The following is a 23,866-nucleotide window of genomic DNA, read 5'->3' as shown; positions in this document are numbered from 1 at the left end:
AATATAATTCTTGTGAAGAATTATATCAAAATTTCTAAATAATTGAAAATAATTGAATTCTTACCAAGATTTTTGACAAAAATTTTTTAAATAATTGAATTCTTTTTTCTTTATGAAAATAGTAGGTATTAAAAACCATTGAATTGCGAAAAGTTTTTAAAAATAATTGAATTTTTCAAAGAATTCTATTAAAATTTTTGAGAGTAATTTGAATGTCTGTGTGTTATTTTATTAAATTTTTTTTGCAAATAATTGAATTCCTAAAAAGCATTTTATTATTTATGAGAATAATTGAATTCTTGCGAACGATACTATTAGAATTTTTCAAAATAATTGACTTTCTAAGAAGAAATTTTTTACTTGTAAAAATAATTGAATTCTTGTGATGAATATTTTGTTATATTTATGAAAATAATTGAATTTTTGTCATGAATATTGTTATTTTTTTGAAAATAATTGAATTTTGCAAAGAATTTGATTAAAATAACTAAAAATAATTAAATTTTTGTGGAAAATTTTGTTATTTATTTTTAATAATTGAATTCTTTCGAAGAATTATTTATGTAAATTAAATTTTTGCTTAGAATTTTTTTTAAACTTTTTTTTTCTAAAAAAAAGTAACCAAATAGTAGCATAACGTAAAAAAACTAATAAATAGTAGGTTTTAGTAGATGAGTGCGAAGCCTGTAATAATAAAAATAATAATAATATTATTATTAATAATAAAAATAAAAAATAAAATAATAATAATAATTATAATAATATAATATAATAAAAATAATAATAATAATAATATTATTAATAATAAAAATAAAAAAATAAAATAATAATAATTATAATAATATAATATAATAATAATAATAATAATAATAATAATAATAATAATAATAATAATAATGATAATAATAATAATAATAATAATAAAATGACAATAATGATAATAATAATAATATAAAAATAGTGAAATAATTACATTATTTGAATTAGTGGAGAAATTTACAATTTCTTACCATTGATCGAAGCTCAATTGATTTTCAATTATTATTATTAGCTAATTATCATTTTCATCTGGCGATCGTCGGCGACGATAGACTTCTATGTGGCGAGACGTGCGTCGAAGGCGATGGAAGACTCGGTTTACAAACAATTTGCTCACAATTACTATTGTCCTGTGTCGATGAATAATTCGACACGTCCATCTCCGGCTTAACTTCAATCATCATTGAATCGGATGGCGAATGACTTCTTAAACCCGCGAAACTATTGAGTCTATATTTACACGAGGACAATAAATGTCTTCGCAGATTTCTCGCCTGTCGCAATGTTGCCCCGCACAATGGACAAACACCCGGACAATCTGAGGCGCCACGTATTTTGCCGCTCGTCGTTTGGAGCGAGGAGGCTGCCGCGGCCGCTGCTGCGATCATTGCACTTTGATTTTGTGTGACACAGGAAATTGGCGGGAAACCAATGCCAAGCGATGCGGGAAATTGTGGTATATGAAGTGGTGAATATGGTTGCATTGGCATTAGAGTGTGAAGTAGAGGCGGTTCCGAGTCGGATGTTGATTCTTGATGGAGATTTTCACTCATTGGCACGGGGCGAACTAGCGATGATGGCGATGGACCACGATTTAATTCTGAGTCACGATGATCCATTCCTTTTTTTGCGCAGAGTGAGAGAGTGATAGTGCAAAATTTGAAAAAAGAGAAAAAAGAATTAGTTTTTTTTTTTGGCGCAGAATTTTGATTTTTTTGTTTTTTGTTTTTCACGGACAGACACAATAATTAATAGAATTAGATATTAAAAATTACGGGCCTTGAACTCGAGAAGAAATTGAAAATAGAAAAGAAAAAAAATGAACGATTTTATCAACTTTATTGTTATTGAAAAAATAAGAACAGAAAAGAAAATAGAAACAGACGAACAAATAATAAAGAAAAGAAAATCGAAATAGACGAACAAGTAAAAAAGAAAAGGAAAAAATTTGAAGCAAATTTAAGAAAATTAAAGAAAAGCAGAGAAAAAGACAAAGAAATAAAGATGAAAAGAAAAAAATTAAGAAAAATAAAAGAATTAAGAAAAATTGAAAAAGACGAACAAATAAAAACGAAAAGAAAATCGAAAGAATTGAATAAGAATTGAATCGAATAATTCAAAACAACAATTAAAAAATAAACATTAAAAAATAATAGTGATAAGTAGAATGAAAGAAAAGAGAAGAAAATTGATAAGAAAAATAAAAAATGGAACAAAATAAATAGAAAGAAAACAAGAAAGAATAAAAAGCAGAAAGAAATAAAACTAAGAAAATTGGTAAGAAAAATAAAAGAATGGAACAAAATAAATAGAAAGAAAACAAGAAAGATTAAAAAACAGAAAGGAACAAAGAAGAATAAAGAAAGAAAAAAAGATAAAAAAAAACAAAAACGAATAAAAATAAAAAAATGAGGAGAAATATAATAATAAATAAATAAATCAATAAAAAAACAGGAAGGAACAAAAAAACAAAAAAGAATAAAAAAAACAGAAAGGAACAAAAAACAAAAAAGAATAAAAAACAGAAAGGAACAAAAAACAGAAAAGAATAGAAAAAGGAATAAAAAAACAGAAAGGAACAAAAAACAAAAAAGAATAAAAAAACAGAAAGGAACAAAAAACAGAAAAGAATAGAAAAAGAAAAAGGAATAAAAAAACAGAAAGGAACAAAAAACAAAAAAGAATAGAAAAAGAAAAAGGAATAAAAAAACAGAAAGGAACAAAAAACAAAAAAGAATAGAAAAAGAAAAAGGAATAAAAAACAAATAAAAAATAGAAAAAGAAAAAGGAATAAAAAACAGAAAAAAATAAAAAATAGTCGGCTAAATACTAAAAAGTTACCTACCCGAGTTAATTAAAACGAAGAAAGAGTTCAAAAACGAATAAAAAAATATTGAGTCCTAGGCCTGCAATTTTCAAAAAAAAAAATAAAACGGGAATTGAAAAAATATTATTACCTGAAAATAAAAATAGATTTTTACCTGAAAATAAAAATTTTATAAAGAATTTTCTGATTTTCTTAAATTATTTCCAAAAGAGAAAAATAAAATTACAACAAAAATTATTGAAATATTTTTTGTGTATGACAAAAAAATTTTTACCATCATCCGATGTCTCTTGATTCTTGCGATTATATTCATTATTTCTATTGTTTGCACGTTCCAAATACCTCATTTCTCGATCGCTTGTTTCAATTTTACGTATTTTCTCTGTTGTCGTCGTTGCTGTTGTTGCTGTTGTCGTTGTTGTTGACGACGACGACGATGTTTGTTTTCGTTTTCTTTTTCGTTTTCTACTCGAAACTGAGGGCGATGTTATTTCTTCTGTTTTTTCATTGACATTTGTTGATGGTTCTTTTTCCTCTACTTTCTAAAAAAGAATTTCGAACGAAAAATGTATAAGGAACAAAATTTTTTGGTTGAAAAACGGAAAATAAATATAAATAGGATTTTAGAATAATTTATAATTAATTTAACTCAGTGAACTTTTTTCAACTGTTTCTTAATTTTTTACTGTTTTCAATAAAGCAAATTATTTTTAAAAGTAATAAAATTCTTCACAAAAATTCAATTATGTTCAAAAATTTATTTCAATTCTCGTCAAAATTTCAATTATCTTTAGAAATATTAAAATTCTTCTCTGAAATTCAATTATTTTCTTAAAAAATCTAAAAAAAAAAATGGTCAACATTTCAATTATCTTTATAAATAAATAGCAAAATTCTTCGACAAAATTCACTTATTTTCAAAAATTTTAATAAAATTGATTCGAAAGTTTCAATTATTTTCATAATAATTAAGAATATTTATCACACGAATTGAATTATTTTTTAAAGTAATAAAATTCAATTACTTTCAAAAATTTTAATGAAATCCATTGCAAAATTTCAATTATTTTCAAAAGTAATAAAATTCTTTTTAGGAGAATTCAATTATTTTTAATAGAATTTTTAATCGAATTCCTCGAAAAAATTCTTATAAATTTTTATTAAAATTCGTCCAAAGAATTTAATTATTTAAAAATTTGTTGATAAAATTTTTAATAGAAATTGAATTCCAAGAAACATTCAATTATTCAATGAATTATTTATTTGCATTTTATTTTTATTTAAATAATTGAATTCTGGTAGAATTTTCTCAATTTTTTTTTATTTAAAAATAGATTTCAGTTAAAATCTTAAGATTATAATAATTGAATTCTTTCGAAGAATTTCATTAAAATTTTTAAAATAATTGAATTTTATCGAGACAATTTTTTTAAAATTGTAAAAAGTAATTAAATTTCTACCAAAAAAAATTTTATTAAAACTTTTTAAAATGTTTGAATTTCTGCTAAAATTCTGATATTTTTTGAAAATAATTGAATTCTTGCGAAGAATTTTTTATTAAGACTTTTGAAAATAATTGAATCTCTGCAAAGATTTTTATTATTTTACGAAAATATTTAAAATTCTTTGCGAAGAATTTTATTGAAATTTCTGAAAGTAATTGATGATTTGCTAAGAATTTTGTTATTTTTAACGCCAAGAATTTTATTAAAATTTTTCAAAATAATTGAATTCCTGTTAATTTTTTACAAGAATTATAATTATTTTTGAAAAATTTTAATAAAATTCTTCGCAAGTATTCAATTATTTGTCATAAATAATAAAATTCAATGCAGAATTTCAATTATTCATTTCATTTTATTTATTTTATTTCTTTTTAATACAATTTTAATCGAATTTTGTCGAAAAATGTAATTATTTTTAAAAATTTTATTAAAATTCGTTTGATAGAATTGAATTATTTGAAAATTTGTTGATAACGATTTTTTATGGGAATTGAATTTTAAGAAACGTTCAATTATTCAATAAATTATTTATTTGCAATTTTTCCTTTAAATTTGTATTTAAATAATTGAATTCCAGTAGAATTTTCGAATAAAAATTGATTTTCATAAAAAATGAATTTCAGTTCAACTTTTAGATAATAGAATATTAAAAGCAATAGAGCGTGAATTTTAAGAAATAATTGAATTTTGTAATTAATTTTTTTGAAAAAGTTTAATTGAGTTTTTTTAATATTATTTTTAGTTTCTATTTTCTAATATTTATTTAAATAAAGAATTTACGAATAATTGAAATTTCGTAAAATTGAATATTCCAAAGAAATGAATTTGGAAATTGTCAAAGAACTTTTTCGAAAATTATTAAAAACTATAGATATAAAGAAGAATTTTAAATAGAAATTCTTAAAAATAATAATTGAATTGATAATGATTTGAAATATTATAAATTATTTTTATTAATAATTGTTATTAATTATAAAACATGAAGAAATCGATGACTTCGAGTCGAAGACTCGGAGTTATCGATTTCTTCATGTTAAATAAATGAAAAAAAATTGGCATATAATTTCTGTTTTGTAAAAAGTTGTCTGTTTCTTTTTGGCAAAATATGAAATTAAATAATAGATAATTATTTGTAACTCATATTAAAATATTAAATATTAAATAATAAATTATTTAAATTGTGAAAAATGGAAGAAAAATGAGTGAATAAAAAATTATTTACGTCAGGTACTATCGTTGGAGGTGTTAATCCGTGAATATTTAAACAATTGGCTGCTTGTAGCAGAGAAGGCAATTGTGAAGGTTCAACTCTAACTTCTCCTCGATAAACAAATTCAAGAATTGTTTCTAAATCCTCGGCGCCGATTCCTGCCAACATTACGACAGGATGTTCACAAGGCGTACTCTGAAAATTATTTATTATTAACAAAATTGTCATTATTGTCATAACAAATTTATAAACTGAATTAAAAAGAACGAGTTTGTTAAAATAATTTTCATTGTTAATTTTACTATAATTATTATTTTTACTATTATTATTACAATTACAATTACTAGCGAAATTACTATTAAAATTACCATTATCAGTAGTATTTTAATAATTAATTAAAAAAATAAATAAAAACCTTCAATAATTTGAGAAGAAATGGACTCGCAGCCGAAAGGACAATTTTATGAGCAGCAAAACTTCGTCCACCTGCTGCTAAAGTAACATCGACTAAATCACCATGACCTTGGAAAATTTGAACAGCAGAGGCCAAGGATGATCCGAATTCACCCCACGAGAGGCTATAAAGTTGCCCACTACTTCCCATTTCTCTCCTAAATAAAAAAAAAGTCATTTTTCAAAAACAAATTTCATTTTCCTTCTTGTTTTTCTTCCTTTTCACACATCGACACTAATTTAATTTCCCCCCTATTTTACCTTAACAAAAAAAAATATTCACCATTCCTCGTTAATATTATTTTTTCAAAAACAAAAAAAAACCACGTCAAACGTTAATTAGATGAATTTAATTCTTTTTAAAACAAAGGTAGCGGCGTCGGAAACCTAACCTCAAAAAAAAGGGAAAATTACCAGAATTGTCAATTATTTCTCTTCTGTAATTTATAATATGAGGAACAAAGAATTATTACCTTATTTTTCAAAACAGAGAAGAAATAAATTTTCAAAAATTTATTTCGACTTTGTTTTCTTTTTTTTTTGTAAAGATGTTTTGAAGAATTTTTGAAAGTGACAACTTGAATTACATTTGTGCGAAAATAATGAGAAAATAAGAGAGGGGGAAATATTTCTACCCTTTTTTTTGGTATTATCACTAAAATTAGTTTTCAATTTTCACTGCGTGTATTTTTAATATTTTTTTTTCTTTAATTTAATTTTATAAAAAAAGGAAATTACGATCACTGAGAATAGAGAAAATTCAGAAAAGTCCCTCACTATCAGGAAGGTAGGAAAAGTGACTCCATCACCTCTATTGGTGAAAATTGTAAACTATTATAAAGTGTATAAAATATGTATATAAAAATGTATATAAAAATGTATAAAAAAAATCGCGACGAGAAATAATTCAAGGAAAATTTGAAGAAATTTTAATTGCATTTTCCTTTCTTCGAAGGAAAATTAATAATTTTCCAAGTTTTCGTTTTATATTTTCAAAAATCCCGCCACAAAAGAAAATTCCCAGAAATTCTCCGAAAAGTCCGCAAGAGGCGCTTCTTGTATTTTGAGGTTATGTTCGTGTCAAATTTTCTCGAGAACTTGAGTTTTCCTCTCGCTCTCAAGTCGCTTTTCCTAATCTGTTTGGAATTTCGTTTTTTGTTTTCGTGAACGTTTTTTCCAATGATCATCATTGAAAAAAAATTTATTTATTCACGCGCGCTTCTTGAAATTTAACATTATTTTCCCGAATAATCGACAAATTTTTAACGGAAAAAAAGTGAAAATCGGTAAGTTAGAAATAATTTTTCACGTCGCACAGTCCCACTTTTTTTTCTCTCTCTCTCTCTTGTCTCGACGCATATTTTCAATAATTGTGTTTATTTCCCTTTTTTTTATTATAAAAACAAAAGTATTTTCAAATTCTAGACAATGTTTTAAACTTTTCATTATAACTTTCTATAAAGAATTGGTGAGGATTTTTTTTCTATTTGAAGGTTAAGAGCAGGCGTTGTTTACTTTCTCTAAAATATAAAATTTGTACTCTCTTTGGAAAATGCGGGGAATGCACTTATGAAAATATTTTCTTTTTTCTTTTTGGGGGAAATTTTCCAGAATACGGGAAAAATGAGTGAAAATTGCACTTACGTGCAAAAGGTGATAACAGTTCCTAAGACATCGATAATTCAACATCAAATAAGTGATGAAATTATAAAAATACTTATTGAATTTCCTGATGGGGAGCAAAAACTTGTTGGTTTTCAAGTTTCGGATGAAAATTGTACAATTCAGGATTTATTGGTGCAGGTAAAAGTTTTGTTTTCTTTTTTTTTAAGGAGTGAGCGATTTTTTTGAATTTTTTTTTTTTTGTACGATGTTTACAATTTTGTATTTCTTTGTTTTTTTCTTAGATTGGCATTCCATTAGACGCGGAAACTGATATTTCTTTAGTTGAAGATCCATCCACTTTACAAATACACTATATTGTCGAAGTTAAAAATTTAAAACCGATCGTGGCCCATGAAACGCCGAGTTTCAGGTAATAAAATTAAAAAACTACTTTCTATTTTTCCTGGAATTAAAAATGAGAAATTAAAACCAATTTTTTTTATTTATTATTTACATTTTTTTGTTTTTTTTTATTTATTTGTCTCTTTCTTTTATTTTTTTCTATTTATTTTTTTTTGTTTTCCTATTTATTGTTCATCAATTTTTTTCAATTTATTTTTTTCTTATTTCTATTTAATTTTCCTATTATTACAATATTTTAATTTTTCTTTTATTATAATAATTTTTCTTTTATTATAATAACTTTTCTATTTAGTGTTTAATTAAATATTTCTTTTTCTATTTATTTTTTCTCTTTATTTGTCAGTTTTTCTATTAATTTTTCTATTTTCTATTTATTTCATTTTTCTTCTTTCTATTTATTTTTTAATTTTTCTATTTATTATTTAATTTATTATTTGTTTATCACTTTATTTGTCAATTTTTTAAATTTATTTTTATATTTATTGCATTTTTCAGCTTTTTTTCATTTTTCTTCTTTTCATTTATTTTTCTGTTTGTTTACTTATTTTTCCATTAAATTTTTTAGTTTTCAAATTTTATTATTTAATTTTACATCTGTTTTTCTACTTATTTCTTTTTCTATTTATTGTTTCATTTTTCCATTTATTTTCCAATTTTTCCATTTATTTTTTATTCTCCTATTTATTTTTTATTTCTATTTCAATTTTGTATTTATTGTTTAACTGAATATTTGTTTTCTCTTTATTTGGCAGTTTTTTTATTTATTTCATTTTTTTACTTTTTTTCATTTTTCTTCTTTTGTATTAATTTTTCTGTTTATTTTCTTAATTTGACATTAATTTTATAATTTTTCTATTTATTGTTTAATTTTCTATTTGTTTTTTCATTTTTCTATTTATTTTTTTTTGTTTCATTTTTCTATTTATCGTTTTATTTAATATTTGTTTTTCTCTTTATTTGTCAGTTTTTTCATTCATTTTTCTATTTTCTATTTATTTTTCTATTTGTTTCATTTTTCAACTTTTTTTCATTTTTCTTCTTTCCATTTATTTTCCTGTTTATTTTCTTATTTTTCCAATAATTTTTTTGGTTTTCTAAATTTATTATTTAATTTTTCATCTGTTTTTCTATTTATTTATTTTTTTATTTATTGTTTCATTTTTCCATTAATTTTTTTATTCCTCCATTTATTTTGTATTTCTATTTATTGTTTAATTTAATATTTGTTTCTCTTTATTCGTCAGTTTTTTTATTCATTTTTCTATTTTCTATTTATTTTCATATTTATTTCATTTTTCTTCTTTCTATTTATTGTTCTGTTTATTTTCTTATTTTTCCATTAATTTTTTTTTTGTTTTCTATTTATTGTTTCATTTTTCAATTTATATTTTTCAATGTTTCCATTTATTCTATTTATTTTTTTATTTCTTTTTCCATTTTTCCATTTCATTATTTTTTCTTTTTACATTTATTTATTTCCTTATTTTTTCTTTTTTTTATTTATTCCTATTTATTTTCCATTTTTGTTTCATTTATTTACCCGTTTTTTTAATTTCAGTCAAGAATTTACGAGTCCGAATCCTCCACCTCCTGAAGTTGAGGTAAGATTTTTCAAAAGTCAAAAAAAAAAAACAAAATTCTAAACCTATAGAAATATATTTAGAAAACAAAAAGAAAAGTAAAAATTTCAAAAAAATCTTTAATTTTCAATTTCAGGTTCCGAAGTTTGTAGAGGGAAAACTTGCCGTCTGTCGAAGATGTGGATTTTTGTCTTCGACTTTCCATCGCTGCCAACGTTGCAAACGAAAATTGCCCGACAATGTTAAGGCCGTTATAGATAAATATACGGTTAATGGAGCGAAAGTAAAATATTTTCTTTACAATTTTGAGAAATAGAAGGAAAAATATTCGAAAAAATTTAATTAATTTGACTAAATTTTTTCTTTATTTTCTTTTTTCATTATTTTAGAAACAATGCAAGGAAGGCGATAATCGACCGGTTGACGTAAAACCAAAACCCTCAAGTATAAAGATCGAGCAGAACAATGGACTCAATAATGGTGAGAAAATTGTTTTTATTTTATTCTATTTTATTTTTCACTTGTATTTTATTTTATTTTATAATTTTTCTTGCATTTTTAGTTTTATTTTTTCGTATTTTTATTGTCTTTTTCCTTTATTTTATACTTTTCTTGTATCTTTTATTTTTATTTCTCTTTATTTCTATTATATTCTATTTTTATATTTTCAATTTTATTCCTTATTTTTATTTACAATTCTTTCTATTTTATTGTATTTTCAATTATATTCAAGATAAATTTAATGAAATTTCTCTAACAGGTTCAATTATTTTTAAAATGTTATAATACAATTTTTCTAAAAATTGTATTTAAAAAAAAAAAAAACAAAAGGGAAAACTAAAATTTGAAAAATTCTTTTCCAGGAAGTGAACCACAGGAGGAATTTCCCGATTTTCTGATAAAATCACAGCATACAACTCTTTCGTGTCGTACCGTGAGAATAGGATCCTACAAATATTTCCCGCCAGAAAAAATTATTATCTCGCAATATGGAGTTCGACTCAGTGTTCCTTCTCTAACCGGAAGTAAGTTTTTTTCATCTAAAAATGGAAATATTAATTCATTATCAATTTATATTCTAATTTTAAGTTACTTTCGATTATAATTATGAAATTAAAATTTAGTTTGTAACTAAAAATTAAAATTTGGTTTGTAACTAAAAATTAAATTTTGATTTATAACTAAAATTTAAAATTTGGATTATAATTAAAATTTTTTATTATAATTAAAATTAAAATTTTGGATTACAATTAAAATTAAAATTTGGATTACAATTAAAATTAAAATTTGGATTATAATTAAAATTAACATTTGAAATATAATTGCAAAATTAGAATTTGGATCATAATTAAAATTCTAATCGAATTCGACTTGATATTATAATTAATAAATAATTATTATTTAATTCTGTTTTCCTTTTTTTGAAACAGGCAAAAAGAACGTGAATATAAATATTGAACTGCAAGATATCGATCGAGTTTTGATTCATTTCGGCAGAAATTTGCCCGTTATTTTTCTGATCACAAGTCCAAGTAGTGCTGAGCAAATTCGAGAGATTTTAGGAATGCAGCAGCAGGAGAATCCTTACTACGACCCATTGAGTCGAGGTAAGAAAACGAGAAAGAAAAAAATTAATAAAAATTTGCAAAGAAATTTTTCAAGTAAATTAAAATTCAATTAAAATTAATAAATTAGAATTTTAAATTAATTTTCATTTATAGAGAAAAAAATATAGAAACAAATAAAATTAATGAAAACAAAAAACAATTTTTAACTAAAAAGTATTTGTTAATTTGATATTTCAATTGTTTGAATAAATTATTTTGTATTTTTAATTTTAATTCACATAAAAATGAAAAAAAAAGTTTGATTTTAATTTAATTTCCACCCCATTTTTTTTTTGCAGATCTGACACACAAACGAATAACTTTATTACCAGAAAGTATCAGCGAAGATGCCCAAACTTTCCTCAAAGAATTGTTCCTTTTAAAATTGGAACAATTGAGTATGACAGAAGCCAATGAAATTCTCGTGAGAGCATCGCCGAGAGAAGTACGCTGAATGTCATAAATAATGTTTTTTTTTTAAATTTTCATTCCTTTTTTTCTCTCTCTCTCTCTCTCTCAAAAAAAAAAAAAAAATACACCATCAACTTGAAATTCTTCATATTTTCCTTTTTTTTAACATCTCTTTTCTAGCCTCCAAAAAGATTTCGTATCCGTCGAATGCCGGAAACGGGACAAGGAAATAATTAAAACAAGGTAGCAAAAAGAAAAAAAATGCGATTAAATTTTTTTTTTTTCACTTAATGAATTTTTTGTAAGCCTATAAAAAAAATATTTCTCAATTTTTATTGAGTTTCTCAACTTTTTAGAAAAAAGAAGAAACTAAAAAAATATATATAGATATATTATAAGAAAAAATCGTGAGGAGCTAAGAAAAAAAACGGAAAATTAACATCTTTTATTGAGATGGATATAATATAATGAATTTTTGCAGAAAAAAAGAAAAACAAATTTTTTAATTTAAAAAGAAAAAAATAATTTACAAAACAGACACACACACACACGAGTAAAAAAGAAAGAAAAACAGAAAAAAAGCCTGATTGCAGTTATCGTATTTTGTAGACTATTAAGAAATTTCTAATGTGATAGTACGAAATCCAATATTTCAGGGATTGATTATCATGAATTCATAAACTAATATTGTGCTTAATTATTATCATAATAATGTAAGAAAATAAAAGTACAAAAATAACAAAAAAAGAAGTTCGTTTTCTCTAATTTTTTATTTCTATTGATTCTGAATTTATTTATTTATAATAATTTAAAATAATTATAATTTTATATGAATTATAAAAATTTATTAATTAAATTAATTACTTAATTGTTATTATTATTTTTTTACAATTAAAACTACAAAATAATAATTAAAATGATTATTAAAAAAAATTACAATTTAAAAATTTATTAATTAAACTGAATACTTAATTGTTATTTTTTGTTTTATAATTGAAATTACAAAATAATAATTAAATTGCTTAATACAAAAATTACAATTTAAAAATTTAGTAATTAAATTAAACTAATAATAATTATTTCAACTATAATTAGAAAATAATAATTAATAATTAAAATTTTCATTGAAAAAAAATTTAATATCAAAATTTAGTAATTAATTAAATTATAATTATTTCAATTAAATTTAAGTACAAAATAATAATTAATAATTAAAATTCTTAAAAAAAAGTATTTAGAAAAATATTTCATTTACAAAATTTATTAATATATTTATAACAATTGTTAGTTTATTTAAAAAAACAATTATTTTCTTTTTTTTTAACTTTACCTTTTTTTGTAAACAAAAAATCAAAATATAGAATTTTGTGTAATTGATTCTATTAATAAAATAATATATTTCAGAATATTTAATTTATTAATAATTTTTAAATGTTTTTAAACTATTTTCCGATTTGAATTAATTTTTTTCACGTTCAAATCTTCCCGCCTTAAAAATAGAAACAACGTTTGTCAAACTTGTCACTATTTTTCACTATTTTTTCACTGTTATTACTACGATTACTGCTATTTATTACTAAAACTAACGAATATTTACTAAAATTTCAACTATTTTGAGAGAAACAAATATAATTGGACAATTTTAGAGAAATAAAAAATCTCCGACTAGAATTTGAGGAATTCGAGTAGTAAATCTATATCTATATATACACTTCCGTTCCAAACACAAACATAACCTTAAAATTTTCAACGAATTTCGATTTGGCCTTCAAAAAAGTGGTTTTTGTCACATGAGAAAAAAAAATTTACCAAAACTAACGAAATAACGAATTGGTCGTTTAATGCGGATATTTTTTTTCTGTATATATAATAAAATTTGAAAGGGGGGAAAAAATTGCACATCTTTACGCGAAGTGACAGAATCGATGCACAATTAATTTTTGTCGTGTTACGTGATCAATTCCATGCAGCAATAAACAGCAAAAAAAGGTAAGTGATAATTACTACAACTATTTAAAAAAAAATATTCTTTTTTTATTATTCACCTTCGAAATCTCGGAAAAATCGATACAAAAATACCTCTCAAACTATTCGTTTTCGTTATTTTACGTTTGAAAAAAGATAACCTATACAAAAAATTACACACTTTACACGCTTTTTTTAAATTCAAAAAAGCAAATATGTTGAGAAATTCACGAAGTTGACAAAAATTCCCAACAGAGAAATATTTATTATCAACATTTTGCATCGTATTTTTATCATTAAAGTCAAAAGTAAACAAAGACGGGAACACGTGCTTTTATTTTGATGGTTTACGGTTTTTGGTTCGTTTACGGTTTTAGAGGAACTGTCAAAATAGAAAAATTTTCGATGGTTTAGCGAGTTTTAGGAATACATGGACAATCAAACGCGTTTCTGATTGATTGACAAAATATAAACAATTGAAAATGCACTCTAACCTCAAAAATAAAAATCATTTTTGAGGGAAAAAATCGGTTCTAAAAGAAACAGCCAATAAGCGACAAGAACACTGTCTTTTCATTCGTCCGCTACTTTTGTATCCATTCTGGACAAGTTTTTCAGGCATCAAAATCGCTCACATGAAAACTGAGCCAAATTGGCGGGAGATTTGAATTATTCCCTAAATTAATTAATTGTTCCCTAATTTCCACTTTTTCAGGGGTGGATAATTAATTAATCTCTTAATCCTGGGTTAATGACCCATTGTTAAAATTTTGGTAATTTATTTTCAGAGTTATAAAGTTTTTTCCGAATTTAATCAAAGGGGAAAATTGTCGTCGAGTCAAAGGTGTGAAGAAAATAAAGGCGTAGACATTTAAAAATGGCGGAAAAGGATTTTTTTATTCGTAATTATCTTTATTCGTATTTTTCCTTTTTTATCGATTTGGAAACGTTTCGATGGAGGAAAAGAATTACTTATTTGTAAATAATGAAAATAATTGTAACAAAAAGGAAAGAAGATGTTAAAAATTATTAATTTCGTAGTTGATAGAATTTGGAGGGAATTTTTCGAATTTAGTTCGCGCCGTCGCCGCTAGGGTGGGGGTAACTTTTCACAAGTGAGTTTCCACTCTAGGTAATAGCGCGCATGGGTCACTTCGACGGTTAGTGATTTTCAGAACACGTAGACCGGAAACTGCTGAAAGTGGCGTAATCCAGTACTTTTGCGGCTCAAGGTGGCTTTTTCGCGATCATCATTTTTCTAAAGCAAGCAAAGAGAAAAAAAAAACAGTTCACAAATGGCGAAGTGTAGTTTTAATCATAGAAAGAATACAAAAAAGTAATAATCAACAAAATAAAGTGATCTAAATTCATCTTGAGAATAAAATTCATCTACAATTTTCAGCACTCGGGTGAGTTTTTGACCTCTTTCATCACTTTTACAAGACACACAAAAATGAAGCCTTCAATTGTTGTTTCTCCACTGCGCATCATTTTCATTTTCTAATTTTTTTAATATTTATCGTCTTTGCTTTCTAAGTTGTTTTTTTGTTTTCATCGCCGTGGTTCTTTCGTTTTCTCCCCCCAAGAATTTTTTTTTCCCGAAAAAGACAAAGTATTTGGTGACAAAATTCTTTTAAAGTCAAAATGGCAAATTCGTAATATCGTTACTTTGAATAGTTTGGTGAATTTTCTATGGGAATTTCGTGCTCATCTTCTTTTTTGTACATAAATTATTCTCATTTTGGGAGGGAAAATAAAAATTTCTTCTCTTTTTCGGGGAATATTTATAGGTTATAAGTACATTTTGCGGATTTATTGCATCAGAAAATCGAAATAGCCGGCACGCCTTTTGTAAATTTTCGGTGATAATTATTTTTAAACAAAAAAAAAGATAGTTGTCAATAATTCTATTTTTCCACCTCTCCGAATATTAAGTTTTGCAAATTTTTACCAAAAAATGAAACTATCGAGAAAAAGTATTTATTGATTATTTGCACTTTTTTATTAACTACTAAATTTTCGTTTCAAGATAAATTTTTCTCGTTTACTACCTGTTCGGAAGATAATAAATAAAAAAAGGGGGGAGGGGGTAAAAAATTCTCCCGCCATTTAGGAAATAATGTCTTTTTTCACTTTGGAATTTCATGAATTTTATGAATTTTATTAAATATTTTTAATAAAACGAAAGTTTTATTAATTATAATCGTGGTTTATTCATAAAAAAAAATGCTTGCAAAATAAAAGTATTTAAAAAATAAGTAAATAAAAAAATAGTTAAATGCACTTGTAAAAAACATTTTATTTCCAGATTAAAAAATAACAGTGTGATTATTACATCTCCATTTTCCTAACCTTTCTATCATCTAATTAATTATAACGAAATAAAACGTTTTGAATAAAAATTCTTCTTTTCTATATATTTGATAAAATTAAAATTATAAATTAAAGGATGCTTATTTCTCGTTTAATAAATTTAAACAAAAAAAATTGATTGATTTGTGACAGTGTGTACGTTTTAATATGTTTGTTAATTATTTATTTTTAAATTTTTTTCCTTCATTTTGTTTTTCAATCAATAAATGAAATATTATGTGAATGTTTAGGTTGTTATTTTTAACTCATTGTTTTAATTTTTTTTTATTTTCTATCAGAAATTTTGTTTTTTTAAAGTAGTGATTGTTATTTTTACAATTGAATAATAACAATAGTTAATAATAAGAAAAATAACAATTAGAAAAATAATAATAATAAGAAAAATAACAAGAGAAATAATAATAATAAGAAAAATATCAATAAAAGAATTAATAATAAGAAAAATAATAATAATAATAATAATAAAAATAACAAGAATAATAATAATAACAAGAAAAATAATAAGAATAAAAAATAAGAAAAATGATCATAAAAAGAATAATTTAATATAAATAATTAATAATAATTGTAATAATTATTAAAAATTATAATATATTAACTATTATTATTATTAATTATCATTGTTACTATTTAATATTGTTTTTATTACGTTTAATATTAATTTTCATTGTTATTATTTTCTATTGTTATTAATATTACTTTTATTATTAATTATCATTATTTACTATTGTAATTTATTATTTCATTATTAATTATTAATTTTCATTAATTATTTATTTATATTATTTTTTATTATTTATTATTATTATTGTTATTATTAGAATAATTAACGAATTCAAATTATTAACTTAAAATTTAGTTTAGAAAATGTGTGATTGTTGTTAATTTTTTCAATAATTTTTTTTTTCAAATTTTTTTTCTTTACATAAATTGTCGAAATTTTCGTAAAATTTTTCAGTTGGCACGAAACCTCGACTTGTGAAGATTTTTTCTAATTAAAAATTTATTGATTAATTTTTTTTCATCGCCTTGGCTTTTATAAAATTTTCTAAAATAGTTTTTTGACATTTTAATTAGAATAATTATTATTATTTTTTCATGTGAATTTTATTTTTACTTTTATTTTCTGTAAATAATTTTAATTCATCGATTTTTTTTTATTTATAAATAAATAAATAAGTATTTAGTTGTTTTTTAAGTAAAGATTTTTCTGTATTTTAAATAACTTTCAAAATTTGATTAATTTCTTTTTGTAATAAATTCAAAATTTGCTTTATTTTCATATTTTGTAATAAATTTAAAAATTAATTAAAAGATTAATTTTCTGTTATAATTAAATTAAAATTTGGTTTGTTTTTATTATTTGTAATAAATTAAAAATTTAATTTATTTTCATATTTTGCAATAAATTTAAAATGAGATTAATTTTTTTGTAATAAATTAAAATTTGACTCATTTCTATCATTTTTTGTCATAAATCGAAAAATAATTCCATTTACTTTAATTAAATAATTTAATTTTCTTTAATTACTTTATTAAAAAAACAACTTCTATTTATTTTTATTATTATTTATTTTCTTATTTTTGGAAATAACTTTCAAAATGAATTTTTTCGTTTATTTTTTTTTTTTGACAATTATTTTTTAAACGCAAAAAAATTTTTATATTTAAAAATAACTTTATTTTTTGCAGAATTAATTTTTCTTTATTTAAATATCAATGTTAAAAGAGAAATTTATTCATTTATTTATTTATAATATAATTCTAATAAAAATTAGAAAAAATACTTTTTTTTATGAATTTAAGGAAAAAAATTAAAATGGAAATTGAAGAAAATTATTTTGCAAAATTCAAAATAGAAAAAACTTGTTAAAGAATTAAAAATATTGAAAAATATTGATTATTAATGGAAAATATACGAAGAATAGAAAATATTTTCTTTCTTTTTTTTACTAATATTCGAAAATAAAAATAATTCTAATTGTCAAGAATTTTTTACTTTTTTTTTTTTTTTTTGAAAAAAATCTGAAGGAAAATGTGAAGCAAAGAAAACAAAAATCGTACACTCTGTCAAAGTTGCAATGGTTTCTGAAAATGTGGTTTCGTCTCTAAAGTTCAGTTGAACTTTAAAGTTATTTTCAGTATTTTAAAGTTGAGCTTTAAAGTTCAACTAGAAAAAAAAATGTGTTAAATCAGTGTCCTTTGATTTTCTTTTTTTCGTTAAAACGTTAAAAACGAAATTGTTGCATGTTTATTCACTTTTATTCGATTTTTCCGCTTTTTAATATTTCAATTTTGTATTTCCATTTTTTTCTCGCCCAATGGAAATTAAATTTGAAAATCGAAATTTTATTTTTCTTATGTAGAAAAAAATTAAATTTTTCTAATTAATTTTTATCGCATTTATTAAATTCTAATTTTTAATTGAAAATTAATTTTTCATATTAAAAAACTAGAAAATTATTAAACGAAAAAATGTTTTCTAATTATTAAAATAAAATTAACGTGGAAATAAATAAACAAAGAAATTAATAATTAATTTTATTCTTTTCTTTATAAAAAATTTTTTCTTTATTATTGAATTGAGAAAAGAAAATTTTCCCAAAGAAACATTTTTCCCCTTTTTTAATTGAATAAAAATTACAAAATTACGAAATTAAGAGAAAGAAAAAGAAAATTTTTTCTCTTTTTTTAATTCAAACAAAATTCCAAAATTACGAAATTAGGAAAAAGAAAAAATTCCAAAATGAAAATGGATATGAAAAGAATTTAAAACGAAACAGGAAGAATAAATAAAGAAGAAAGAAAGAAAGGAAGAAAGAAAGAAAATTAATCGAATCGAAGTGAATAAGTTTATGAATAAAAAAATTCCTTTCTAAACTATTTGAATAATTCTGTTATTAAAAAAAAATTGTGTTATTTGTTAGGTCACATTTCCAGATACCAGTGCATCGCATCGCAGAGATGATTTTGACGGGCTCGTGTATTTTGGTGCACTAGCAAACGAAAAGAAAGAAAGAAAGAAAGAAAGAAAAAAAAATACTAAATGTAAAGACAATTTTTTTTCTTGATTAACTATTATTAATAAAATATAAGATAAAAACAAAACAAAAATTATAATATGGCTCAACATTATAATATTTCTCTCGAAGAAGTACAAAGAATATATTCGGTTGATGGACAGAGTCTTCGATTTGTCGTTGGAGATCTTAATAACGGTGGGAATGGTTCTTCGCAAATAATTTATACCGTTCCGCAAAATAATCCACCGGCCATATATCCCCAAACAATTAATTTAGCCACACAATTGGATCAACGGTAATTTTTTTTCTCTTTCCACTTTTTTCGTTTTCTTTTCTCAAATTCTCAATTATTCTCAATTTTGTTTTGAAATTAATTCCAAAATTGTTCAATTTTTTCCTGGAAATTAATTAAATAATTGTTTAATTTAATTCAATTTTATTTTGAAATTAATTCAGAAATTTATTTTAATTCTTTTAAAATTAATACAAAAATTGTTTAATTCAATCAATTTGAAAAATTATTCTAATTAAAAAAAAGAAAATTCATAAATTTCAAATTTACATTTGAAAAATTATTCAAATTGAAAAAAAAGAAAATTCAGAAATTTTAAATTTGCGTTGCAAATTTGGCTATTAATTAGTTTTTCTATTTTTTATTGTCAATTAATTAAAAAATTCTTTAATTTAAATCAATTTTGTTTTGAAATTAATTCAAAAATTATTTAATTTATTTTAATTCTTTTAAAATTAATTCAAAAATTGTTTAATTCAATCAATTTTTTAATTAATTGACAATAAAAAATAGAAAAATTCAGAAATTTCAAATTTGACTAATAATTAATTTTTCCATTTTTTATTGTCAATTAATTAAAAAATTGTTTAATTTAAATCAATTGAATTCAATTTTGGTTTTAAATTAATTCAAAAATTATTTAGTTTAATTTTGTTTTGAAATTAATTAAAAAATTGTTTAATTCAATCAATTTGAAAAATTATTTAAATTAAAGAAAAGAAAATTCAGAAATTTCAAATTTTCGTTGCAAATTTGACTATTAATTAATTTTTCTATTTCTTATTGTCAATTTTATTTCTATTTATTATTCTTGATGTAATTATTATTTAATTATTTCTGTTATTATCGTTATTATTAATATTAATTAATTTTCAATGTCATTTGTTATTTATTTTTATTATTTTTGATAGTTTTTACAATTTTTTTAATTGAAGCTTCCAAAGTTTTAGTTTTATAATCTACTTTTTTTGAGGATTAAGAACCATTTTTTTCGGTCTGGATGATTTTAGAAATAAATAATTATTCTATTGATTATCAAAATTAGAAAATTCTCTTTATTTAATTCTCTTTTTTTTCGTTGAGTTTTGAAAATAGAGGAATAATTTTGTTTTCTCTTTTTTGCTTCTTTACAGACAAAGCGTTTATATTATTAAGACGAGTGATTCTCCAGGTACTCAGAATATTATAAAGGCTAATACTGTCGCAACACATTTGGTCACCGAGAACGTGAATTTTGTCGAAGCAAAAGGTGAGAAAGGAAACAAAAATTTTTGTCTAAAATTTATTTCAAATTTAATTTTATTACTTATTTTTGTTTTTTAATTATTTTTAATTTTAGTTATTTTTTTTTATTCTTTTCTATTCTTTTTATTCTATTTAAAAAATTTTCTTTATTATTATTATTTTTATTTTTTATTACTATTTTTATAATGAATATATAATTTCAGATTCAAAGGCAACGGTAAATAATGTCCAAGAGGCCCAACAGGCTCAATGGATAAATGTTCAGGACAAAATCAGTTACGAATCAGTTTTGAAGCAATCAACTTCATTGAAAACACAACCAAAACTTCAACAGCAAAACAATCTGCAAACGGTAATTATTTATTTATTATTTATATAAAAATTCAGTGGAAAAAAAGAAATTACTAGAAATTAATTTTGTTAATTAATTTTATTTTGTAAATAAAATTAATTTGGTAAAACCAAATTTACAAAAATTTTGGTTTAATTAACAAAGTTTTTACTGTAGCTAGAAATTAATTTAATTTCATTACTTTATTTCATTAATTAAAAAATTATTTTAATTAGCAAAATAAACTAAATTAAAACAATAAAAAACAGAACAAAAAAAATAACTAAATTTTGTACTACCCGGAAATTTATTTTGTTAATTAAACCAATTACAACATTTTTTCCCCTTAAATATGAACTTCAATTTTTTTAATAATTTCAGATTCAAAATTGAAAATATTCACTTATTAAATTTCTCGCAGAGATTCAATTATTTCCCCCAAAGAGAAAAAATTCAATTATAATTAAAGATTTTAATAAACTTTCTCGCAATAATTTCAATTATTTGCCTCATTTTTTTTAATTATAATAAAATTTCTTGAAAAAATTCAATTATTTTCATTGATAATAAAATTTTTGAAAATAATTCAATTGTTTTCAATACAATTTTAATTAAATTCCTAATTAATTTCTAATTTCAATTAAATTTTAATAAAAATCTTCCAAACAGTTCAAATAATTTGCAAAAATTATAAATTAAAATTTACCTAAAGAATTCAATTATCTCCGGAGAAAAGGAAAATTCTTCCCAAAAATTCAATAATTGTCGAAAATTTATATTAAAATTCTTAGCTAAAATTCAATTATTTTTAATAAAAATTTCTCTCAAACATTCGATTATTTAAAATATTTTAATAAAATTCTTCGAAAAACAATTATTTAAAAAAAATATATTTGTTCAAATTTGTTTATAAAAATTTAATTATTTTTATAAATAATGAAATTTCTCGCAAAAATTAAATTATTTTTAATATAATTTTAGTAAAATTTCTCTTTATGAGAATTGAAATATTTTTAAAGTATAATTTTAAAAAAATTCCTCGTAAAAATTCAATTATTTTCAAAAATTTAATGAAATTTTTCGCAAGAATTCAATTACTTTAGCACAAATAATAAAATTCTGTACAAAAATTCAATTATTTTCAAAAATTTTAAAGAAATTATTTTAAACGATTCAATAATTTAAAAAACGTTTTAATAAAAATACTTCCCAAAAATTCAATTATTTTCGTAAATAATAAAATTCCACTAATGAATTTAATTTCTGCCAAAAGTTGATAGATGAAATAGAAATTTCCAGAAATTAATTTTAGTAATTAATTCAATTTGATAGGTACTATTCATGAAAATTATTTTAATTAGCAAAATTTTGCACCATGAAATAATTTTATCAATTAATTTAATTTAATTTTTTACAAAAATTCAATTATTTTCAAAAGTATTAAAATTCTTCACAGATATTCAATTATATCCAAAAATTTTAATAAAATTATTTTCACAAATAAAATAAAATTCTTCTCAAGAATTCAATTAATATCATATATAATAAAATTCCTTTTAGAATTCAATGATTTATTTATTTTGAAGAAATTAAATTTAAAAAATGTTATTTTCAAAATTTTTAATAAAATTCCTTAAAAAAATTCAGATAAAATTCTTTCAATGAATTTAATTATTTTCATAAATATTAAAATTTTTCGGATAAATTCAATTATTTTCAAGAGTTATAATAAAATTTCAATTATTTTCAAGAGATTTAATAAAAATTCAATTATTTTCAAAAATTTTGATGGAATTCTATTAAAAAAAAATTATTTTCAAAAATTCAGATAAAATTCTCCGATGCAATTCAATTATTTTTATGAATTTTATGTAAAATCGTCCGCAAAAATTCAATTATTTTCATAAATAATAAAATGTTTCGGAGGAATTCAATTATTTTCAATACAATTTTAATAAAATTTCTCGAAAGAATTCAATTATTTAAAAAAAATATTATTTAAATTCAATTATTTTTAAATAATTCTAATAAAATTCTTCGAAACAAATTATTTTTATAAATTGTAAAATTCTTTGAAAAATTTCAATTATCTTTATAAATAATAAAATTCTTCATCGAAATTCAATTATTTTTAAAAATTTTAATAAAATTCTTGTCAAAATTCCACAGGAATTCCATTATTCAATATTTAATAAATTTCTTTGAAATAATTCAATTATTTTTATAAGTAATACAATTTTCACAGGATTCAAATTATTTAAAATACAAAATTTCATAAAATTTTTCGAAAAATATCAATTATTTTAAAAGATTTTTATAAAATTCGTCGCAAGAATTTAATTATTTAAAAAAAATTTAACATAGTTCTTTTCAAGAATTTAATTATTTTTATAAATAATAAAATTCAATTATTTTTATAAACTTGAATTAAATTCGTTGTAAGAATTCAATTATTTATATAAATAATAAAATTCTTTACAGACATACAGTTATTTTTATAGATTTGAATAAAATTCGTTGGAAGAATTAAATTATTTTTCAAAAGTAATAAAATTCTTCGCAAATATCCAATTATGTTTAAAAATTTAAAAAAAAAAATTCTTGTTAAAATTCCAAGTATCTTTATAAATAATAAAATTCTTCTCCTACATTGAATTATTTTATGAAAATTTTAATAAAATTCTTAGGAAAATTTTAATTATTTTGATAAATAATAAAAATCATCGCTGGATTTTAATTATTTTTTATACAATATTTTAAATCAAATTCCTGGATGAATGTAATTATTCTTAAAAATTTTATTAAAATTTGTCAAATGAATTCAATTATTTAAAAATTTATTGATAAAATTCTTTATGAGAATTCCATTTTTAACAATTATTCAATTATTCAATAAATTATTTATTTTTTAATTTAAATAATTGAATTTTCTTGGAATTTTCTATTACAAATTGATTTAAAAATGAATTTTATTAAA

The 23,866-nt window shown here is 21.3% G+C and overlaps 3 protein-coding genes across 12 annotated transcripts in view; 2 read left to right on the top strand and 1 right to left on the bottom strand.

The window, feature by feature from the left end:
• Positions 1–937: 937 nt before the first annotated feature.
• Positions 938–6,827, bottom strand: LOC122504914 (transcription factor GAGA-like). 5 transcript variants are annotated; one of them, XM_043616250.1, is made up of 6 exons: positions 6,508–6,827; positions 5,997–6,192; positions 5,594–5,776; positions 3,135–3,408; positions 2,997–3,014; positions 938–1,660 (listed from the first exon to the last, which is right to left on the bottom strand). In XM_043616250.1, exons 2-6 carry the CDS (start codon positions 6,183–6,185, stop codon positions 1,065–1,067), a joined length of 1,260 nt encoding a protein of 419 aa, XP_043472185.1. In that variant the 5' UTR covers positions 6,186–6,192; positions 6,508–6,827; the 3' UTR covers positions 938–1,064. The 5 variants fall into 5 exon arrangements, with proteins under 5 accessions (XP_043472185.1, XP_043472181.1, XP_043472184.1 ...); XM_043616246.1 differs by having other exon boundaries at positions 2,997–3,020; positions 3,141–3,408; positions 6,508–6,826; XM_043616249.1 differs by lacking the exon at positions 6,508–6,827 and adding an exon at positions 6,318–6,378 and having other exon boundaries at positions 2,997–3,020; positions 3,141–3,408.
• Positions 6,828–7,115: 288 nt separating this feature from the next.
• Positions 7,116–11,903, top strand: LOC122504874. The gene is made up of 10 exons (XM_043616195.1): positions 7,116–7,320; positions 7,646–7,837; positions 7,942–8,069; positions 9,621–9,663; positions 9,779–9,925; positions 10,032–10,122; positions 10,506–10,667; positions 11,073–11,249; positions 11,549–11,694; positions 11,841–11,903. Exons 2-10 carry the CDS (start codon positions 7,658–7,660, stop codon positions 11,895–11,897), a joined length of 1,131 nt encoding a protein of 376 aa, XP_043472130.1. The 5' UTR covers positions 7,116–7,320; positions 7,646–7,657; the 3' UTR covers positions 11,898–11,903.
• Positions 11,904–13,411: 1,508 nt separating this feature from the next.
• LOC122504870 overlaps positions 13,412–23,866 on the top strand; it is a 35,741-nt gene continuing 25,286 nt past the window's right edge. For 3 of the 6 annotated variants that reach the window (XM_043616186.1, XM_043616187.1, XM_043616182.1), the window contains exons 1-4: positions 14,803–15,034; positions 18,926–19,316; positions 20,447–20,562; positions 20,762–20,910. In XM_043616186.1, coding sequence (XP_043472121.1) covers positions 19,120–19,316; positions 20,447–20,562; positions 20,762–20,910 — 462 coding nt within the window. In that variant the 5' untranslated portion in view covers positions 14,803–15,034; positions 18,926–19,119. Of the gene's footprint in view, positions 13,650–14,802; positions 15,035–18,925; positions 19,317–20,446; positions 20,563–20,761; positions 20,911–23,866 lie in introns of those variants that run through there. The other 3 variants (XM_043616184.1, XM_043616185.1, XM_043616183.1) reach the window with 2 other exon arrangements.

The sequence above is a fragment of the Leptopilina heterotoma genome, unplaced genomic scaffold (genome assembly GCF_015476425.1).
Source record: "Leptopilina heterotoma isolate Lh14 unplaced genomic scaffold, ASM1547642v1 Lhet_325, whole genome shotgun sequence".
Taxonomy (NCBI): domain Eukaryota; kingdom Metazoa; phylum Arthropoda; class Insecta; order Hymenoptera; family Figitidae; genus Leptopilina; species Leptopilina heterotoma.
The sequence above is the reverse complement of the archived record's forward strand: the minus strand, read 5'-3'. Positions and strand labels throughout refer to the sequence as shown.